This window comes from Phoxinus phoxinus, assembly GCF_949152265.1.
Source record: "Phoxinus phoxinus genome assembly, chromosome: 22".
Lineage (NCBI taxonomy): Eukaryota > Metazoa > Chordata > Actinopteri > Cypriniformes > Leuciscidae > Phoxinus > Phoxinus phoxinus.
In genome coordinates this window covers 23,563,091-23,580,978 of record NC_136897.1, presented here as the reverse complement: position 1 = coordinate 23,580,978, position 17,888 = coordinate 23,563,091, and the positions used below count along the sequence as shown (strand labels likewise).

At 36.9% G+C, this 17,888-nt stretch overlaps 2 protein-coding genes across 3 annotated transcripts; one reads left to right on the top strand and one right to left on the bottom strand.

Moving 5' to 3' along the window:
* On the top strand, positions 1-3,345 carry chchd4a (coiled-coil-helix-coiled-coil-helix domain containing 4a). The gene is made up of 3 exons (XM_079598148.1): positions 1-231; positions 1,241-1,339; positions 1,476-3,345. The coding sequence occupies exons 1-3, from the start codon at positions 210-212 to the stop codon at positions 1,805-1,807; spliced, it is 453 nt and encodes a 150-aa protein (XP_079454274.1). The 5' UTR covers positions 1-209; the 3' UTR covers positions 1,808-3,345.
* A 1,102-nt stretch (positions 3,346-4,447) lies between these two features.
* LOC306990848 (netrin-4) lies at positions 4,448-13,363 on the bottom strand. Of its 2 annotated transcripts, XM_079598147.1 has the most exons (10): positions 12,749-13,363; positions 11,477-11,937; positions 9,959-10,288; positions 9,475-9,601; positions 8,022-8,210; positions 6,617-6,833; positions 6,322-6,449; positions 5,333-5,401; positions 5,050-5,220; positions 4,448-4,941 (listed from the first exon to the last, which is right to left on the bottom strand). In XM_079598147.1, the coding sequence occupies exons 1-10, from the start codon at positions 12,834-12,836 to the stop codon at positions 4,805-4,807; spliced, it is 1,917 nt and encodes a 638-aa protein (XP_079454273.1). In that variant the 5' UTR covers positions 12,837-13,363; the 3' UTR covers positions 4,448-4,804. The 2 variants fall into 2 exon arrangements, with proteins under 2 accessions (XP_079454273.1, XP_079454272.1); XM_079598146.1 differs by lacking the exon at positions 12,749-13,363 and having other exon boundaries at positions 4,573-4,941; positions 11,477-12,160.
* Between the last annotated feature and the right edge of the window lie 4,525 nt (positions 13,364-17,888).

Here is a 17,888-nt window from a genome sequence, read left to right as displayed (position 1 = left end):
GTCAAGGAAAGCGTTATTTCCTTCACCTTTATTTTGAAATGTCATGAGGACTTTTATTTTGATACAATCCGGCTGTGACGTCACGTGGCTACTGTAGCTGCCTGCCTCCATGCTGGGGTTGATGTAACAGGCGTGTGGATTGATCATTGTACCGGTGTTTGAGTTTCATTGATCGGATAAACGGCAATCAGACGGATCTGTCAGCAGATATGTCGTACTGCAAACAGGAAGGTATGATTAAACTAAATCGGACTGTTTAAACTCATTTTCTACCCATGTTTTACTGTCGTTTAGCTGTGCGGCTAGTGCTCATGCCAGCAAAAGTCAGTCCCCAGCCATGCTTATTATGATCAATGACAGTGAGGTATTCAAGTATTTATCGGCTGCAAATACTATTTTCACATGTGTTCAAATGTGTCGTGCTAAACTATCCTACATTATGTGTGTACAAGTTTAGTGAAGTATTACTGGTGGAATTATAGATGAACTTGAGGCTATGATGACTGAATGACTAACGTTGTATGTTGTGTCACCCTGTAACGTTATATAGCTGCCGCCTGCAAGGTCATCATAATTTAAAGTACACCAAATGGTTATTTTTTAATTAAATGGTTATTTTTATGGTTATACATAATGTTATGTTTTTCATTATGAACACAGAGTGATATAAATATTTTAACAATATGAACTTCAACACACATTATTACACATTGGCACATATATAGATTTATAAACAAGAGGGGATGTAAAGTTCATGACAGTACGTGTGCTTCAGTGGTTCATTTAGTCCATGTGTACAGATTGTGTTTTACTGTTTGTGGATACTTTTATAAAGTGTAATATTTTGATTACTCTGAATTTGCAGTCCAATGTGTCTGGGATGTTTGCCCTCAAAATTTAGTACAGAGCATAAATAAATATATAATGTGTGTGTACTATTGTCGTATTTATTAATATTTAGAATTGACTTTTATTTTATCGTTTCATTTTCATTTTAGTTGTCATGTGATTTTGTCATTTTTAGTGTGTGTGTGTGTGTGTGGGCGTGGAAGATGATACATATTTTATTCATCCCTTTTGGGAAATTCATTATATATGTGTATGTCATTTTTTAATCACAGAAAATGTGTAAGAGTTTACGTCAATAACACTGGTATAGAAGTCAATTAGCAGTATGTTTGTAAATAGAAAATATACAAATTGTATCATTGTGTGTAACTTCATTCTTTTCTCACAATAGGTAAAGATCGCGTCATATTTGTCACCAAAGAGGATCATGAAGCACCCAGTAATGCTGAGTTAATCGAAGATGACCCTAATGATCCGTATGAAGATCATGGTAAGTTTGATTTACTTACAAAATACAAAAATTTATGTTCACAGTAATAATATAATTTTTGCATAGTTTAGCCTAAATATGATAATGCCTTACCTCCAGAATACTAATTTTACACTCATTTCATTTGACCCTACAGGCCTTATTTTACCTAATGGTGACATAAACTGGAACTGCCCGTGTCTGGGCGGTATGGCCAGTGGCCCTTGTGGACAGCAGTTCAAGGAAGCCTTTTCTTGTTTCCACTATAGCAAAGAGGAGGTGAAGGGGTCCAATTGTGTGGAAAACTTCCGGGATATGCAGGAGTGTATGCAGAAATACCCAGAGCTCTACCCCCAGGAAGACGACAATGACAGCGCCCCCTCTGGTGGGGCTGATACTATACCCAGCGAATCCACTTCCACTGACTCTCTCCCTACATCCTCTCCTGAATCCGCACCAGCAGCCACAGAAAACCCAGCAGCTAGCTAATATTATCCTGGCTACATTCCCACCGCACCTCACAGCAGAGACCGCTCCACTTTCGTGTATGCAGAGATCATATCTAAATACGCCACTGGATAACTATGATGTTCTTCACCTGGCTGCATGATGCACAGAGATGGGGGAAGCCCTTAAACTTCAGGTTTTTTGATTCAAATATTCAAATGACATTAACATGCACTTGAGGGACCTCTAAATAATTAGTTTTGGGGATCTGTATGGTGAGTATGACCCCCCTGGTTATTATTTGCTCCCTAACCAAAACTCAGCTAGTTGTGTACTACTACTGATCAAAGGTCGTTTGGCGGTTGTACTTTGACGACTGTGCAGTTTTGGGATGAAAAAAATAACAAGTCTATATACATTTCCTATGCTGATTTTTGTTGTAGAACACGATTAAACAATTTTATGATGAAGAAATGTTCTGTTGTTGAGGTTTGGAAGCGTGTAGCCTAAAGTTGCAAGTGCAAACAGTAGAGGGCGTGAGCGAGTAAACTCACCTGTCAAAACGATTATAATAGGGAAACATCAACACATCAAAAATAAGATCTTCTGTTCAGTAAGAACATGCAAATATCTGTTGTTCCAGAAACTACCGGTAGTAGGTTTTGTTTAAATTATCTAACATTGAGGGATAATATCTAGATCCGTTCTCAACACATGCTATTGCTAACATTAAGCAGCATTTAAGAATTGTTCTGATACCAGATCCTTTTTGCAACCTTAAAATATCATGTGGCTTATTGATACAATCTGTGTCATAACACTTTACAATAAGGTGTGAACATTAGTTAACTACATTATTAGTTAGCATGAACTAATAACAATGTACAATACTTCTACAGCATTTATTAATCTTGGTTAATGTTAATCTCTACATTTACATTATTAAGATCATGTTGTATCTGTTAGCCCCGTAAACTAACATGAACAAATGTTAATAAATGCTGTAAAAAAATATATTGGTAATAATTGTTAGAGTAATTAACTAATGTTAACAAATAAGACCTTAATGTAAAGTGTTATCCAGTGACATTTACGAATCTGTCTGTTTTGTCTCCAAGAGCAACTGTGCTTTTTTTTCCCAAAATTTGTCATTCAAAGCCTTAATGTGATCATTCTTGTTTTGATTAAACAATCTCATATTTTCATCTGTGATGTATGTTTCTGTAAAATGGTTTAATAAAATAAGATACAGAGCCAAATCATGCATAAGCACTGGAAGAATTTGAATCAGTCCTTCATACCTTTTGTTTTTCAATTGTGACATGTTCAAATGTATTTTTGAACCTGAAATGTAAGCAAAGAAGCTAATAAAATACAAAAGTGTGAATGAATGAATCCCAAAAATGCCCTGCAGTCCTTGTGAGCCTATGGATTCACTGGCTCATATTCATAATTCGTCCATTCTTATATTCAAGAAACCAGTTTGGTGTGTCCTTTAATGACTATCATCTAATCACAGAGAAATAAGTACAAAAACAGTCCAATCATCAGGTTCATGAATGCCATATCCATGTTCTGAGTTTATGCATTTATGATATTCATGTCCACAAGACAGCCATCTAAAAGAACAGTTGTTTTTTAAGGGTCCTTGACCAACTTGTTCTTTGACAATTATATTTATTTTAACTGACTATTAAGTGCACTTTGCCATGCGACTGCTTCATGAATCTTGGTTCTGGTAATTACCCACATTCTAGTTCAGTTGCATCCGGTGGTCATGGTACATTAAGTATCCAGCTGCCTGCTTTGGTACAATGGCATCATTTCAAGTGAGGGCTTTCAAGTTTGGGCAGTGATGTCTGGAAGCTTGTTACCGACAGGAAATTTAAAAAAAAAAAAGTAATTGCGACTTTTTATTTCCCGATTCTGACTTTAATGCGCAATTGCGAGTTTATATCTCACAATTCTGACTTTTTCCCTGAATTGTGGGAGATAAACTCACAATTGTGAGCTAAAAGTCAGATTTATGAGGCTGAATAAACCTGCAATTGTGAAAGTCGAAATTGTGGGATATAAACTGAATTGAGAGAAAAAAACACAATTGCAAGTTTATTTCTCACAATTTGACTTTTTTCCTCAAAATTGAGAATCATAAAATAGCAATTGCGAGTAATAAAATAAGAATTTAAAAAACTCGCAATTGACCGCTCGCAAAGACCCGCCCCCCTTAGTTACTGTCGCTATGTCCGACAAGCTACGCTGCTCTCACGCCACACTATGTTCTCACGCAGTGAAAAAAATACACCGCGGAGGCGCAGAGAGGACACTGACAACGCGCTGACAGACCAGGTTACTTTTCAGTAGTCTCACCTTTCAAATTTGGTCATTTTTTAAAAGAAATTTAAACAATAAATACCGTTTTGTGGCTCTTTAATGTGTCTGACAGATCGCTGTAGAGCCTCAGTTAAAGCTCCTCGTGAACCGATCATCTCTTCCTTCTAGTTTATTTATAGCATCAAATAAACATGAATGAACATAAGAAGGAATGTTGTTTAAACCGCGGAAAGGCGTTAGTACACTCCACTTTTCAAGTTCAAATCCTCCCATGTTAATCTACTAACTCTCCTGACTGCTTTGTCGGACAAAATGGCAGATGGCGAAGTATGATTGGTCAGATCACCTGTCAATCAAGCTCCCTGCGAAGGGTCAATTGTGCGCTAAAAGTCAGATTTATGAGACTGTATAAACCTGCAATTGTGGGATATAAACTGAATTGAGAGAAAGAAAAAACAGAAAAAACACAATTGCAAGTTTATTTCTCACAATTTGACTTTTTTCCTCAAAATTGAGAATCATAAAATAGCAATTGCGAGTAATAAAATCCGAATTTAATAACAAACTCTCAATTGCAAATATAAAGTTGGAATTCTGATGGAAAAAAAAGTCAGAATTGTGAGATATGTCACAATTACCTTTTTTATTCTGTCGGAAACAAACTTCCATGGTGTTGTGCAACTGTATATTTGGGTAAAGTTGTGCTCATAGGCAGCCCTGATGCAGTGCTTCTGTGACCTGAAAGCCCAGGATGGGGGTCCAAGGGACTACCAGACTCTGCATGGTGACCAGTAGCCTCCCTGAGTCCACTTCCTCAGGACCTGCCAGCAGATAGTTCCCACCTAAAGATGGAGACAAAACAGTGACTACTCTAATGGCAAACTTGACTGAACCCAAGCTGTGGCCCAGATAACAGTACATTTTTATACTTAAGGCATTATGTGGTGTACCTGGGTTGAGGATGGGACAGGTGCAGCCACGGCTGGTCCAAGAGAGTGGGTACAGACTGTGTGTGCCCTGGGAGAGGGTCAGTTTTCCAGAACGGAAGACCTTCCTCACCTTCACCAAGACAACAGCGTGTGTGCCTTTATCATGAGCTGACAGCACACTGGCTTTGATCACTACGGCCAACACAAACAGTCAGTTCACTCATTAGATTCAAATGTCTGTTTAGACAGCAAATGCCATCAGATTTGATTAATCAAATTATTTAATATCCTAAAAAAGCCTCACCGTATGCATATTTTATCTTGCAAAGATCAGCCACACTTTTCAGCTTCTTTTCTCTACAGCTGCACTTCCCTGTAGAGAATTCACATTTAACGTCGCAAGCATATTAACATATTTAATCTCACAAAAATATGCTCTGGTCAAAGAAATTATATTTTCCACAAATGAAAGGAAGCCTATTTTAGGACCATTAAGATTCAATAAAGTCAAAATTTTTAATGATAAATTGGTGATTTCAAATAAATGCTGTTATTTTGAACTTTATATTCATCAAGGAATTCTGTAAAAATTTATCACAGTTTCCACTGCTTAAAATATTAAGCAGCACAAAATACATTATAATAGAAAATAGTTATTTTAAATGATAATAATACATTTCACAATATGAGTTTTTACTGTATTTTTGATCAAATAAATGCTGCCTTGGTGAGCATAAGAGACTTCTTTCAAAAACATAAAATCGTACTAACCTCAAACTTTTGAATGGTGCTGGTGTATAATCATTTTGCATTACATAAAGGATTTATTTTTTATACATTTTGCTCTATGGTGTCATGAAAATAATGTCTTTTGCATTTTACAATGGGTGAATCTCCAGTTGACACTGGTGGTGATTGTCGTTTGAACCTTTCTGGATCCGAAGTTTATATTAAGTGCTCCAACATCCTCAAACGCAATATAGCCTACTAGCCGACACACCTTCTTTATGTGTACAGATGTGACGTAATGACGCAAAGACATGCTTGAATTTCCCGCGGATATACGGAATACAGCTTTAAGTAAAATTTTATTTTGGGATGAAACATGACCTGGACATGTTATAGATGTTTGTGAGATTCACCCATTTACATTGCAATACATAATCATTTCTAAGCCTTACATTTGAAGGAACCACATATTAAACCACATTTTTTGAAAGGCCATTGAAGTCACATTTCCTGCTGTGGTTTACCATGTTTCACAACAGTGTTTTGTTACTGTAGTCAGCTCACCTGTATAGTACAGTGCAGAGACGGCAAGTTCTTTAGGCCACGCCCTCTCGTCCTCTTGAGGTTTAAAGTGGGACAGTTCAGGAATTTTCCCACCAATTGGTACATTGTAAAGCTTCACACTGCCTTTGCTGTTAAATGGAAATTATGTAATGATAATCAATGATATTTGAAAATCCCCAGCAGGTATGCAATTAAAATTCGACTTGGATTTTTGGTTTTGAGATTCCCTAATGCTCAATGTTTTCATTTCAAATCACAAATAAGACTTATTAGCTTGTGTATGCATAAGCCTGACCTGTCTAGGCAATGGCCAGTGATGGGGTCACAGGTCAAGGGGCACACACAAGGTTTGCAGCCTTCCTCTCCAAAGCCCCAGTACCCTGGTAGACAGTGGCTGCAGGTGGTGCCCCCCGCACCAGGTTTACAGTGGCACTGTCCACTTCTAGGATGGCACCATGGCGTCTCATCGCCAAAATATATTGGCACCGAACCAACTGGGTCACACCAGCATCCTGCCACAGACAAGAAGGGTAATCAACTTTTGGTTCATTAGCTCTTCCTACTGCTTTTGAGTCACTTTAGTGGTCTGTGTCATACCGTCACCACTAGGAGGCAATGAAAGACTGTAAATGATAACCATTTTGAAAAATAAAAATGGAAAAAAACGTATACATGTTTATTTTTTTATTTTTTTTATGAAGGAAATGAGGAGTGCTTGACCATGCAAAACATGTCATCACTATGCTAAGGTTTAATAGTTGCTAAGGTGTAGCTATGTGACTGCTAAGGTGTTCTTTTGCCAAGGAGTTTTTTTAGTGAATTGTTAATGGTTGGTTATTTTATTTTAAAGGACTTTTTTTTCTTTCATTTTTCCTATTGTATTCCTATTGCACTGAGCTACTTTGACGCATGTACTGTATGGTGTGGAATACAGTGTGGAAGTGGCATAGGTTAGTTGTCGCAACAAGCGAGAAAGTATCGACTAAATCTCGAATCTCCAGGAATCTGCCGTTTAAAAAAAACGCTGAACAGAGGAGCTTCTGTTTTCAAAAAGAGAACGTGACAGAACTCGTAATAAAACAAGAATCAACATTGGCTTGGCTTTTCGGAGATGGCGAGAGGGATTTTAAATGTTGTAAAAGCGGAGATGGCGTTTTTATTACTCGGCAGGTGAATAAGGGGTTTTCTTAACTCTAACAGAGTTCACTGTAAAGCATGATCTATTGTGAAGGCTTCAGTAATGACCTGATGTCTTCAGCTAGTCAACTTGAGATCCTTTCCATCTAAACTGGTTATATCTCTTAAGCCCAGTGGTGAATGTTATATAAGCAGTGGATAAACATATGCATCCGCACAGAACTAAAGCACAACCTAAAAAATGTTCATGCAAATGACGTTTTTTAACCGCTTGAGGGCCAAAATTATACCTTTAACATGACACCTTATTATAAAGTTTTAACAAAAAGTCATTTGAAAGGGAAGAGCAAGTTATAGTTGATTAAAGATTACAAATTTTGTACTTTTTTTTTATTTTTTATTTTTTATAATAATATGCACTAATAAATCATTCACTATAAGACCAGGAATGTGCATTAATAAGATATACAAAGTCAAATTTGATTTAAATTAAAAACAACTATTTGAGTGCAGAACCCTTTGTTCTGTCTGTTTGTTCCTCCTCTTCTTTCTAACTGTCTTACGTGTGCAAGCATGCGGGGAGTTGAGGGGTCTGGCAGGGTGGCGGTGGTATCCAGGGCGACAGCGCTGGCACCGGCGACCCACAGTGTTATGCTGGCAGTTGTCGCAGACGCCCCCACTACTGCCCCCTGTGGACAGCCACACTCGCTGGGAGAAGTGGCAGCTCTCCGAGTGGCCGTGACATTCACACTCTAGAGACACAGAGAACGAGAGCATCGAGAAAAAGTTAGAGGGAGAGAAGGAGACATTATGGAAGAAAGAATCATTCAAGACCTGAGAAACAATCCTTGACATTTCAATTATCAAATTGAAATCCCTTTAAAACTCTTATTTAGGCAAAAAATATTCTCAACAGTCCAGTTTACACATCCAATTTTAAAATTAAGATATGCAACTAGCCATTTCACTCTTTTGTATTTTACATTATTCCTAATAGCGATTCTCACTTGATTCTCAATATTGCAATACAGACATTTTCTAACTTATTTAGCCTTTTATTTAAAATGCTGTAATACGTTTTTATTATTTCATTTTAAATGTTAATAATCATAATAAAATAAGCCATTTCATTCTTTTGTAACTTCCATTATTCTTAATAGCGATGCTCACTAGATGAACAATTCTGCAATGTAGTCATTTTTTTATTTAAATTTCCTTAATTAATTAATAATGAATTTAATATATAATTGTAAATAAGAAAATTACTTGCAATATTGAGAATCTAGTGAGAATCACAATTAAGAATAATGGAAATAATTAAATAGTGAAATTCTGGAAGAATATCTGTTTATTATGATTAAAATCTGAGGTTTGAAATAGACTTTCAATTAAAAAATTATAATAATTACAGTACTTTAAATAATAGTTACTTTTTCATTTAGAATACCTAATCTAAATACCTTTAGATTATTTAGTAATACATTATTTTATTTAAAAACAGTACAATAATATCATGATGTAAAAATACTATTAAATTGCATTACAGTAATGACAATGAGATTTTTAATACATAAAAATGACCATAACGGCTCTAAAACAGGCTTTATTTTCTTTAAGCAAAATGTGTTTTGTTTATGTTTATTATAAGGTACAATCAAACCTGGAGATTTTTAAAATCATAAAATGATGATGTACACTTTTTTTGTTTGTTTACTTTGTCAAAATAAAATGTTATTTTTGCTACAAAAATCCTAGGGTTCTGCTGGTGGTTGCCAATGCATAGTTTATGTGGTTGCTAAGATGTTCAGACTCTTGTTTCTGTGTTCTGGATCATTGCTTACAGTAACATAACAACCCCCCATGGTATTGTGGTTATAAGATATGTATCGGATCCCTCCTGCATTAGAAAGTAAAATATATATATATAAAAAAACCTTTCATAGCACAAATTCCTTTCCATTTTCAAGGATTAAAGGAATTTACGGGTAAATCAGCCCGTACAGTAAACGCACTCACTCTGGCATGGGTTGCTCTCCCCGCTGCTTCCATTGGCTGCTCTCCAGGGCTGGTCGTTGTAGAGCGGGGTACACCTCTCGCAGTGATCGCCCGCTGTGTGGTGGGTACACACACACTTGCCAGACACCTGCGCTCCAGAGAAATGAATCACTTTCAGTTGCTGCACATTCAAGCCCCACAAAGACTTATAAAAATACATTTAACAGGCCACTTCCTATTCTCTTAACTACCGGGTGAGTGCACAATATACACCCTCAAGTATGCATCCAGCCAACATTTCATGGTGAGGCGAATGTAGGAACGATATTAGCTTGAGATATGGGCCCTACAAAGGCTAATTCAGGCAGGGCCGACATGGAACCAATGGACAAAACCATTTAGGGCCCATACCTCAAGCCCATATCATGCTTACATCGACCTCACCATGAAAAGTGTCTGCGATGTTCTTTGTCCCAAAAATCCCAAACAAAATGGACACCCTTACCACATTACTGGGTTGCAGGCTGTCTTGTCCTTCATTTTCCAGAAGGCAATGTTCAGCATGGCCATGGCACAAACACGTCCCTCTAGCCAAAAGAGAGTACACAGCAAATGGGGTTGAATCCAGGGGATCAGAACTGGGTGTGGGAGAAGTCAGCATCCTGCTGTGAATTGTGGGTAAAAAGGGCGGGGCGCTCCGCTGCCCCTTCGAGACGGGACACTGTTGAGATTTTAAAAGCTGTATTCGTAAGTTAGTTACTGTCAGACGGGATAGCGCCTCAGGACTGTAGGGATCGACAATCCCACTTCCCAATCCTATGGATCGGAATATGATCTATAAAAGAATTAGAAACAAATGATGATGAATTGTCATATTTCAAAACGCATCAGTCAGAAATGAGATTTAAATTCACCATAGTTGTACTCGAATGGGGTTTAAATGCTGGTTAACCTTATAAAGCATATCATATTTGATATGTACATTTTTAAGGCCTCTAAATTATAAACAATCAAAACTTTGCTGAAAAAGCTGTTGTAAACAATCTACTACATGCTTTCTGATGTCAGATTGAAGGTTTATGCTTTTTAGCAAGTAAAAGGCTTTTAGTGTTTAAAAATGTCCGTCTTCAGGTCATGATACACAAGTAAACATAAGAATAACTTTTATATTGTTACAGTTTTTTTTTTACAATCACTATAGCATTTCTCAGTACTTGGGTCACTTTTTCTAAACTCTTCCCACAGTTCTTCTTACCAACTTTCAGCTTGGCACAGCAGTTCATTTTACATTCAAAATGCACTAAAACTACCAAACCATTTCACACGTCTCGAATCAACTCATTCTTCCATAACTAGCAAAGGTTTTCACCCAACGAACACACTTTGTCACTCACAAAACAATGACCTAAAAACACTAAACACAGGTAGCATTACACTACACAATGATTTCTTTTGTCAAATTATCTTTACAAGACAAGGATGACACCTCTCTACTCTCTTCACTGCAGTATATGTTACATTGTCCAAGTTTACATTAAAGTCCAAAATTATTCCCAAGCTGTCCGTTTTTGTATAGATGGCAATGAAATTAAAAGACTAACACCTGTGTAGATGTTCATCTACATCTAATATTTTTCATAGTATTTCCTTTTTTACATTTACATTTAGCATATTTAAATATGGTATGACTGCAGAAATATAGCAAATTGCAATCATATTCAGTTTTGTATTATGTTAGAATTTGAACTTAAGTTTTGAAAAGAGTATAACATGTACAAATTGGCCTGTAGGTACAGTTTTGAGGGTTACTTTTAATTTGAAAAAAAGTAGTCACTGAATGCATTTTGTGCCAAAGCAATTGAAAATGTTCCACAGTTTTGCCCATGTAAACTGCTGTTGTGCTCACCGTGTAAAGAGTTTTGAAAAAGTGACCCAAGCATTGAAAATCCTTCACATTCAAAGCTGTTGAAGCATTTAAAAATGATGTTTTGTGGTGCTTTGGAGACCTTATTTCCTTCCTTACCTCTCCTCGGCTGCACGGGACCGCGTTGGAATATCTGGAAGTGCAGACAGCTACTGCTTGACTTACATCATCAGGAAGCCCGAACATCTCAGTGCAGTTCCTGGCAAACAGCTTTAGTGTCTCCCAGGTCTGCCCGAAGTCCTGTGAGCTTTCCAACCTCATAGCAGCAGGACGTGGAGAACGGAACAACATCACAACGTGACTCATGCAGAACCGTGTCTCCAAGTCAAGACGGATTTCTTCCTTTTCTCCAGTGGCCGCCGCTGAGCCCCACCAGGTATCTGGATGAATAAACGGGTCATCGGCCATGAGGGCAGGAGGATGAAGCTCTGCTAGACAGCGTGGCTGGGTTGGCAGGCAGGAAGAGCTATTAGTGCAGCAGCTAGTCAGCGTGAAAAGGGTCCTGCCACTGGCCAAGTTACCCATAGGAGGGCTGCAAGCACGACCAACACATCTGGACTCTGTGTAAAAGAGACAACATGCATTGCACGTACATTCACAAATGAAGCATGCATTGCAAACTTTGATGTTGATGAACTGAAATGCACCATTTTTGAACACTGAACTTCTACAGTCAGGTTCTGGCATGTCACAAACCAATGTTTGACAACCTGAGCCTTTAATGAACCTCACAGTTGGGCTTTCACAAAAGCTGTGCCATTTCTCCTGCAAAGATTGCAGCACTGCAACAATAGTTAGGTGTGACAAGAAAAGTGAAAGAAAAGTTTAATATAATTTAAGAAAGTTATAAATAAGAATACATTAAAATTGGATGTTGTCATGTTATGAAAATATGACATATTACACAGCTTAAGCTTTAAATAAACACTAAATGCATACAAATGAAAACCAGATCTCACACTAAGTCTATACATCTGACAATTTGATTATTATTACAAGGAGAAGTCTAGTTATTTTAATGGATCCTTCTTCCCACAAAATGAAAAAGCAATATTTGTTAAGTTTTTTTTATAATTCTCTTTCGAGATCTGTTTAAAATCATTTAAAATTTTAATTAATTTACACATCATTATATAATCCTTAATCAGTGAATCATGTATATTCAAGTATGAATATATGTGAAAATAAAATTTTAAAAGAAAAGTTTAAGGACAGACAGGAAAAAGAAAGAGAGGATAGATAGATAGATAGATAGATAGATAGATAGATAGATAGATAGATAGATAGATAGATAGATAGATAGATAGATAGATAGATAGATAGATAGATAGATAGATAGAACATATGTTCCACCACATTTTTTTCACTCACCTGTGAAGCCCTGCAGGAATCCAGGAAACAAGACCATTGCGCACTTGAATATCATCATCACAAACTGAGGATTCCAAAGGGGTTTCATGTTTAGCAGTGTGTGTAAAGGCAGGTTAGTAATCCATAGTTAGAAGATGCATGTCCCAGTGCATGGTCAGTTGAGTTTGGAGAGATCTCCTTCACTGTCCGATTGGAAACAGAGTTTGCATGAAAAGTTGCATGAAATCCAGCTGCTGGTGATCCATTTCCACCGTGAGTCAGTTAAAAAAACTTTTCGGATGGTTGTGGTGATCTGGGATGCACCTGTTCAAACGGCACGCGGTTCATATCCTTTAATATTGTTGTTTTTGCGCACTCAGATGACGAGTGATCTGTTGTCTTTTCTGTGTTCGGACTTCGGACATGACAGTCCTTTCAAACTGAAGGCAAAAGAGTGGAAAAACACGCAGGTCACTTCGGTGTGTCGCGTCTCTGCGTAATGGGCAGCGTTGTTCCAGCTTCCTAAGAGCACAGATGAATGACTGTGATCCACTGGCCTGAATCTGAAACATTGAACGGGTTGAAAAGGAGCACTCTACTGCCTCACTGTGGTACTCTAAACTAGTGCAGTTCCCTGCCTACTTCAACAAGTGATCATTTTTGTTCACTGTTCCAGACATGTTTTCTGAGTACTAGCCTACCTTTATGATTCATGCCACTGACTGAACGTCCTATATCGGAAAGAGGCATCCTGGGCTTTTCTGTGATACCAAATGATAACATAAAGGGAAAGGGATAGTTTAACCAGAAATGAAAATTATGACATTATTTACTCACCCATGTCATTCCACACCTATCTTTTCCATCCAGCGAAAATGAATCTGCTGAAACTTTTGATATATTTCTATTCCACGATTTGTCTGGGTCTTTTGCTTGGTGATTCTGAAGGTTGAAATTCTGAGTATGAAAGATTCCTGAGGCTGGAGAGCAAAGTTAATGTGATCCAGCCACATGGAGAATTCCAGAAACTGTAGATATATGCCAGCACCAAAACCTGCTCTCTCCTTAATGGGGTGAGAGATGTTACTTTATGTGCCTTTTCCTCCTGGTTTTGAACTATAGTATGGGCACTTTGATGTTTCATTCAAGGAAAATTTAAATACATACAAAAATATATGTATATGTATATATATATATGTGGACTACTAAGGATGTGACATGAAGAGATACAGCACTATGAATGTTTATGTCTGCATTGTGGTTAATGAAATCATAACTCATAAAACAACTGACATTTATGCATTTAAAGGAGGAAATTATGTATATATTAACAAAATATTACATGTAGTTCACGAACTGAACCTTTTTAGAGGTTGAGCTTTGAGTGCTAAGACGCAAACCTATGGAAATGAATTTGGTTAAAGATCAGGATAACCTTCAGCCTTTGACATAATCAAATGGCACAATCTAGTAACAAATTATATATTCTCCAATTAAATATTCATGGAGTTATAGTCAAAATGTAAAAAATTAGTTAACCTTTCCTTTCAAGAGTTTCACCATGAACAAAGGACAAAAACCCCCCTAGTGGTGTCATCATGGCTGAATGTGTCACTTTGCCAACGTGCCCTGCCTGTTTCTTGCCCAGCTTACATTAAAACAGATGTTGGGTTCACTTTATACTCATAAACTACACACAAAAATTCTCAAAGACAAAAACAAAAACTCATTAAGCCTCAATTAAATTTTCTACATCTTTGTTGTGAAAACCAATAAAACTGTTGTTCACAAATTATTTGGGGGAAAAAAGACAATGATCTTATGTTTTCCACAACATGGGCATATTAATGGGCATATTTATTCATAAGTTGATAAATAAAGAGTCAGGCCAGCTTAAAGGGAATGTATTGTGCTAATGGGGAAAATGTATTTCAAAGCCAAACATGCATTACACAAAATACGTTCAAATTAAGTCTTTGGTTTCATGGTAGTGCATTTTGAGGCAAAGTTTAATTGTAGTTACGTAAAAGCTGTTTACAATATGTGCAAATTACAGCAAGTCCTCTAGCATCTATGCTAGGTTCTTTTGAACTTAACTACCCTTATAGTTACCTTCAGCTGTCTACATGAATAAATGAATGAATGAAAAAAGCAATCCCACACACATAAAAACCAAATCTGTTCAAATGTAATTGAAAATAAATTTTCCCACACTCCATGTTCAGTTGTTGCACTTTTAATAGGCTTACCATAGTGAGTCAGGGTAAGACAAAAACACGTTTTGGAAGAAGAATTGATGACGTATCGATTATAAAAAAATACAAAAAGGCAACTATTGTTGGTTAGTTCACCCAAAAATGAAAATCCCGTCATCATTTACTCACTCCATGTAGTTCCAAAACCGTAAGACTTTTGTTAATCTTCTAAACACAAATGAAGATATTTTTGATGAAATCTGAGAGTAGGCTAGGCCACTATCCCTTTGACGCTTCAAAAAGTTCCTAAAGATATTTCAGATTTCTTCAAAAAGATCTTCATTTGTGTTCCGAAGATGAACGAAAAGTCTTACCGGTTTGGAGCGAGATGAATGATGATACTTTGGAACGACATGAGGGAGTAATTTTAATGTTTGGATGAACTATCCCTTTAATTTTTTTTTTTTTTTTTTTAACATTTATGTGTTTTAATTTAAATAATATAGAATGAGTAGTTGTGTCTATAGACTGCTAGTGTATAAACAGTGTCAGCCTATGCATGAACACTCACTGCACATTCATTCTTGCTTTTTGAATCCTCTCATCTTTGCCATGAGTTTAATTTGACATCTTTCATTCCTATATATCTGCTCTTTATTAATTTTCCTCCCCCATTCTCATATCCTACATATATAATCTCTTCATGCTTTCATTCCCCTTCCTGACAGTCACTACACCGGCTGGCTGCACTCCAGGTCATAAAAAAGCTCAGAAAGCAGACCTTCATCTCCAAACCTCACATTATTCCGGTTGTGGGCCTTTGTGCCGCCCTGCAGACTGCATGAGCAATAACTATCTTTATTGGGGATCACGTTAATCCTATTGATGGTGAATTAGCTGTGAGCTATTAATATTTATTACTTGCAGATGTGAAAAATGGATGAATCTGTTCTTTTAAGAAGGTTTGATTTAATGGCTGTCAACTTCTCTGACAGAATCAAAGCATGATTTGACATCATAGCAATTGTGTGCCTGCCTTTACACTTGTGTTTTAAGTCTTATAGTTTAATGGAGCAGAAAATTACAGCCAAAAACATTCAACTTAATGTTTTTTTTTTCTTTCTCTTATGTTTGTCAGTAGCGTTCTGATACATAATTTATATTGTGCAGACAGAGAAACCTCATTCTAATATCCCTCTTGCTGTTTTTGCTGACTTCATACATGGTCAAATCTAACCAGATGTCATTGCATAATTCAAAAGTTAACTGTGTTGGGTTCCTCTGGCTGTTCCCATGGTCTTTTTTGTGGCCATTACAAATTGGGGATAAAACAGCAACTTCAGTGTCTAGCTTGCATTTTGTAAGCGTGTCGGGGATGTCTGGTCTACTGGATGACCCTTAGGCAATCAGTGTAGCACACCTTATATCCACTGGCTGAGTGCATGCCAAAAACAGGAAGAGATGGTCTATGCCTGGAATTAGAAACAACCATTCCCATCTAGAAATAAAACAGATGACACATAGTTGGCGTTCCTGTTCAGATGCTATGAAAGAAAGAACATTTTTGATAGTGAAGCTTCTCTTCCATTGACATCCATTAAAAAACAGCCTTTCCATTTTCTGATTGCCAACATCCATAGTCTCCGTTTCTGCATACCGGCTGAGGTTGCAGGCTTATTTGTGTATTGCACATGTCAGTATAAAGGTCAAAGGTGAATCATAGATTATTGTTTCCCACCGTATTACAGTTTTTTCCCACTGCTTACACACGTTTTCAGAACTGTCACCTTTTTCAAAACTCTACACACAATTCCCAAAACGGCACACACAAAATGCAAAATGCCTTACATATCCTTCAAAATGTAACAACGCATTCAAAATGCCATAAACACGTCAGAATGAAACATTTGCATCAAATGGCAAACACTCCTTTCATTTTTGGACTTACCATGTAAACACTGTTGTTCTAAATCTAAAGCTCTTTGGTCTTTCATGGGCTTATATCTACATTTCAATACAATGTTCTACAGTGAAAGTAATCTGCTGAGAGGGGTAAAAAGTACACTGTAAACACCAATGCAATGTAGAAACAGAACATATTTATTAGGCCAAACATTACTGTATACAGTAGCATACAAAAAAAACATAAACATATGTAAACCAAAAGTATATTCTTTAGAACACAGTAAAGAGCACAATTGTGTGTGTGGAGTCTCTGTCCATTGTTGGCATCCATTGTTCAAAACAGGTAATCAACCTTTTACCTATTTATAAGCCTGTACTACAGTAAAGCAGTGATTGGTTAGTGATCAGTAATGCAATTAGTGTTTGCACATGTGAGGAGTGTGTGTGTGACCTGGTGAATAAGTGTAGCATTTTGATTGGTTGTGTTTAGAAAAGGAAAGGAAGTCACTTCCTGTTAGGTAGAGAATTATGTGTAGTGTTTTGAAAAAAGTGTTTTATGCAATGGAAAACTGAGTCAAAGTCTGAGAAATAGCTTATGGTTTTGGAGATTTGGTGTGTAGTTTTGCACTTTGAGTGAGAGGTTTAAAAAATCGTGTGACATGAAAAGATTTTGTGTGTAAGCAGTTGGAAAAAACTGTAATGTAATCATGGCAACGCTGCCATAAATAACAGATATTAACAAACAAATCATATTCATTACAGCAATTTAAATCATCCGACCAAAGACCATCAGATCCAAGATGGCTAAGAGAATTTGGCATGTTCAAGCACTTTGCTAGATGATTGTTTCTCCAGCACTAGCTCTGGATAATGAAAACCCCTTTTTTTTTGTAATAAGGGATGTTTGAAATTAGGCACATCAGAACATCTGTGTGTATACCACATTTGTATTCATTGAGGTTGAATGTGGAATTTTAATAGACAGAATCTGCTTTGTGTCATTGTGTGTGTGTGTGTGTGTGTGTGTGTGTGTGTGTGTGTGTGTGTGTGTGTGTGTGTGT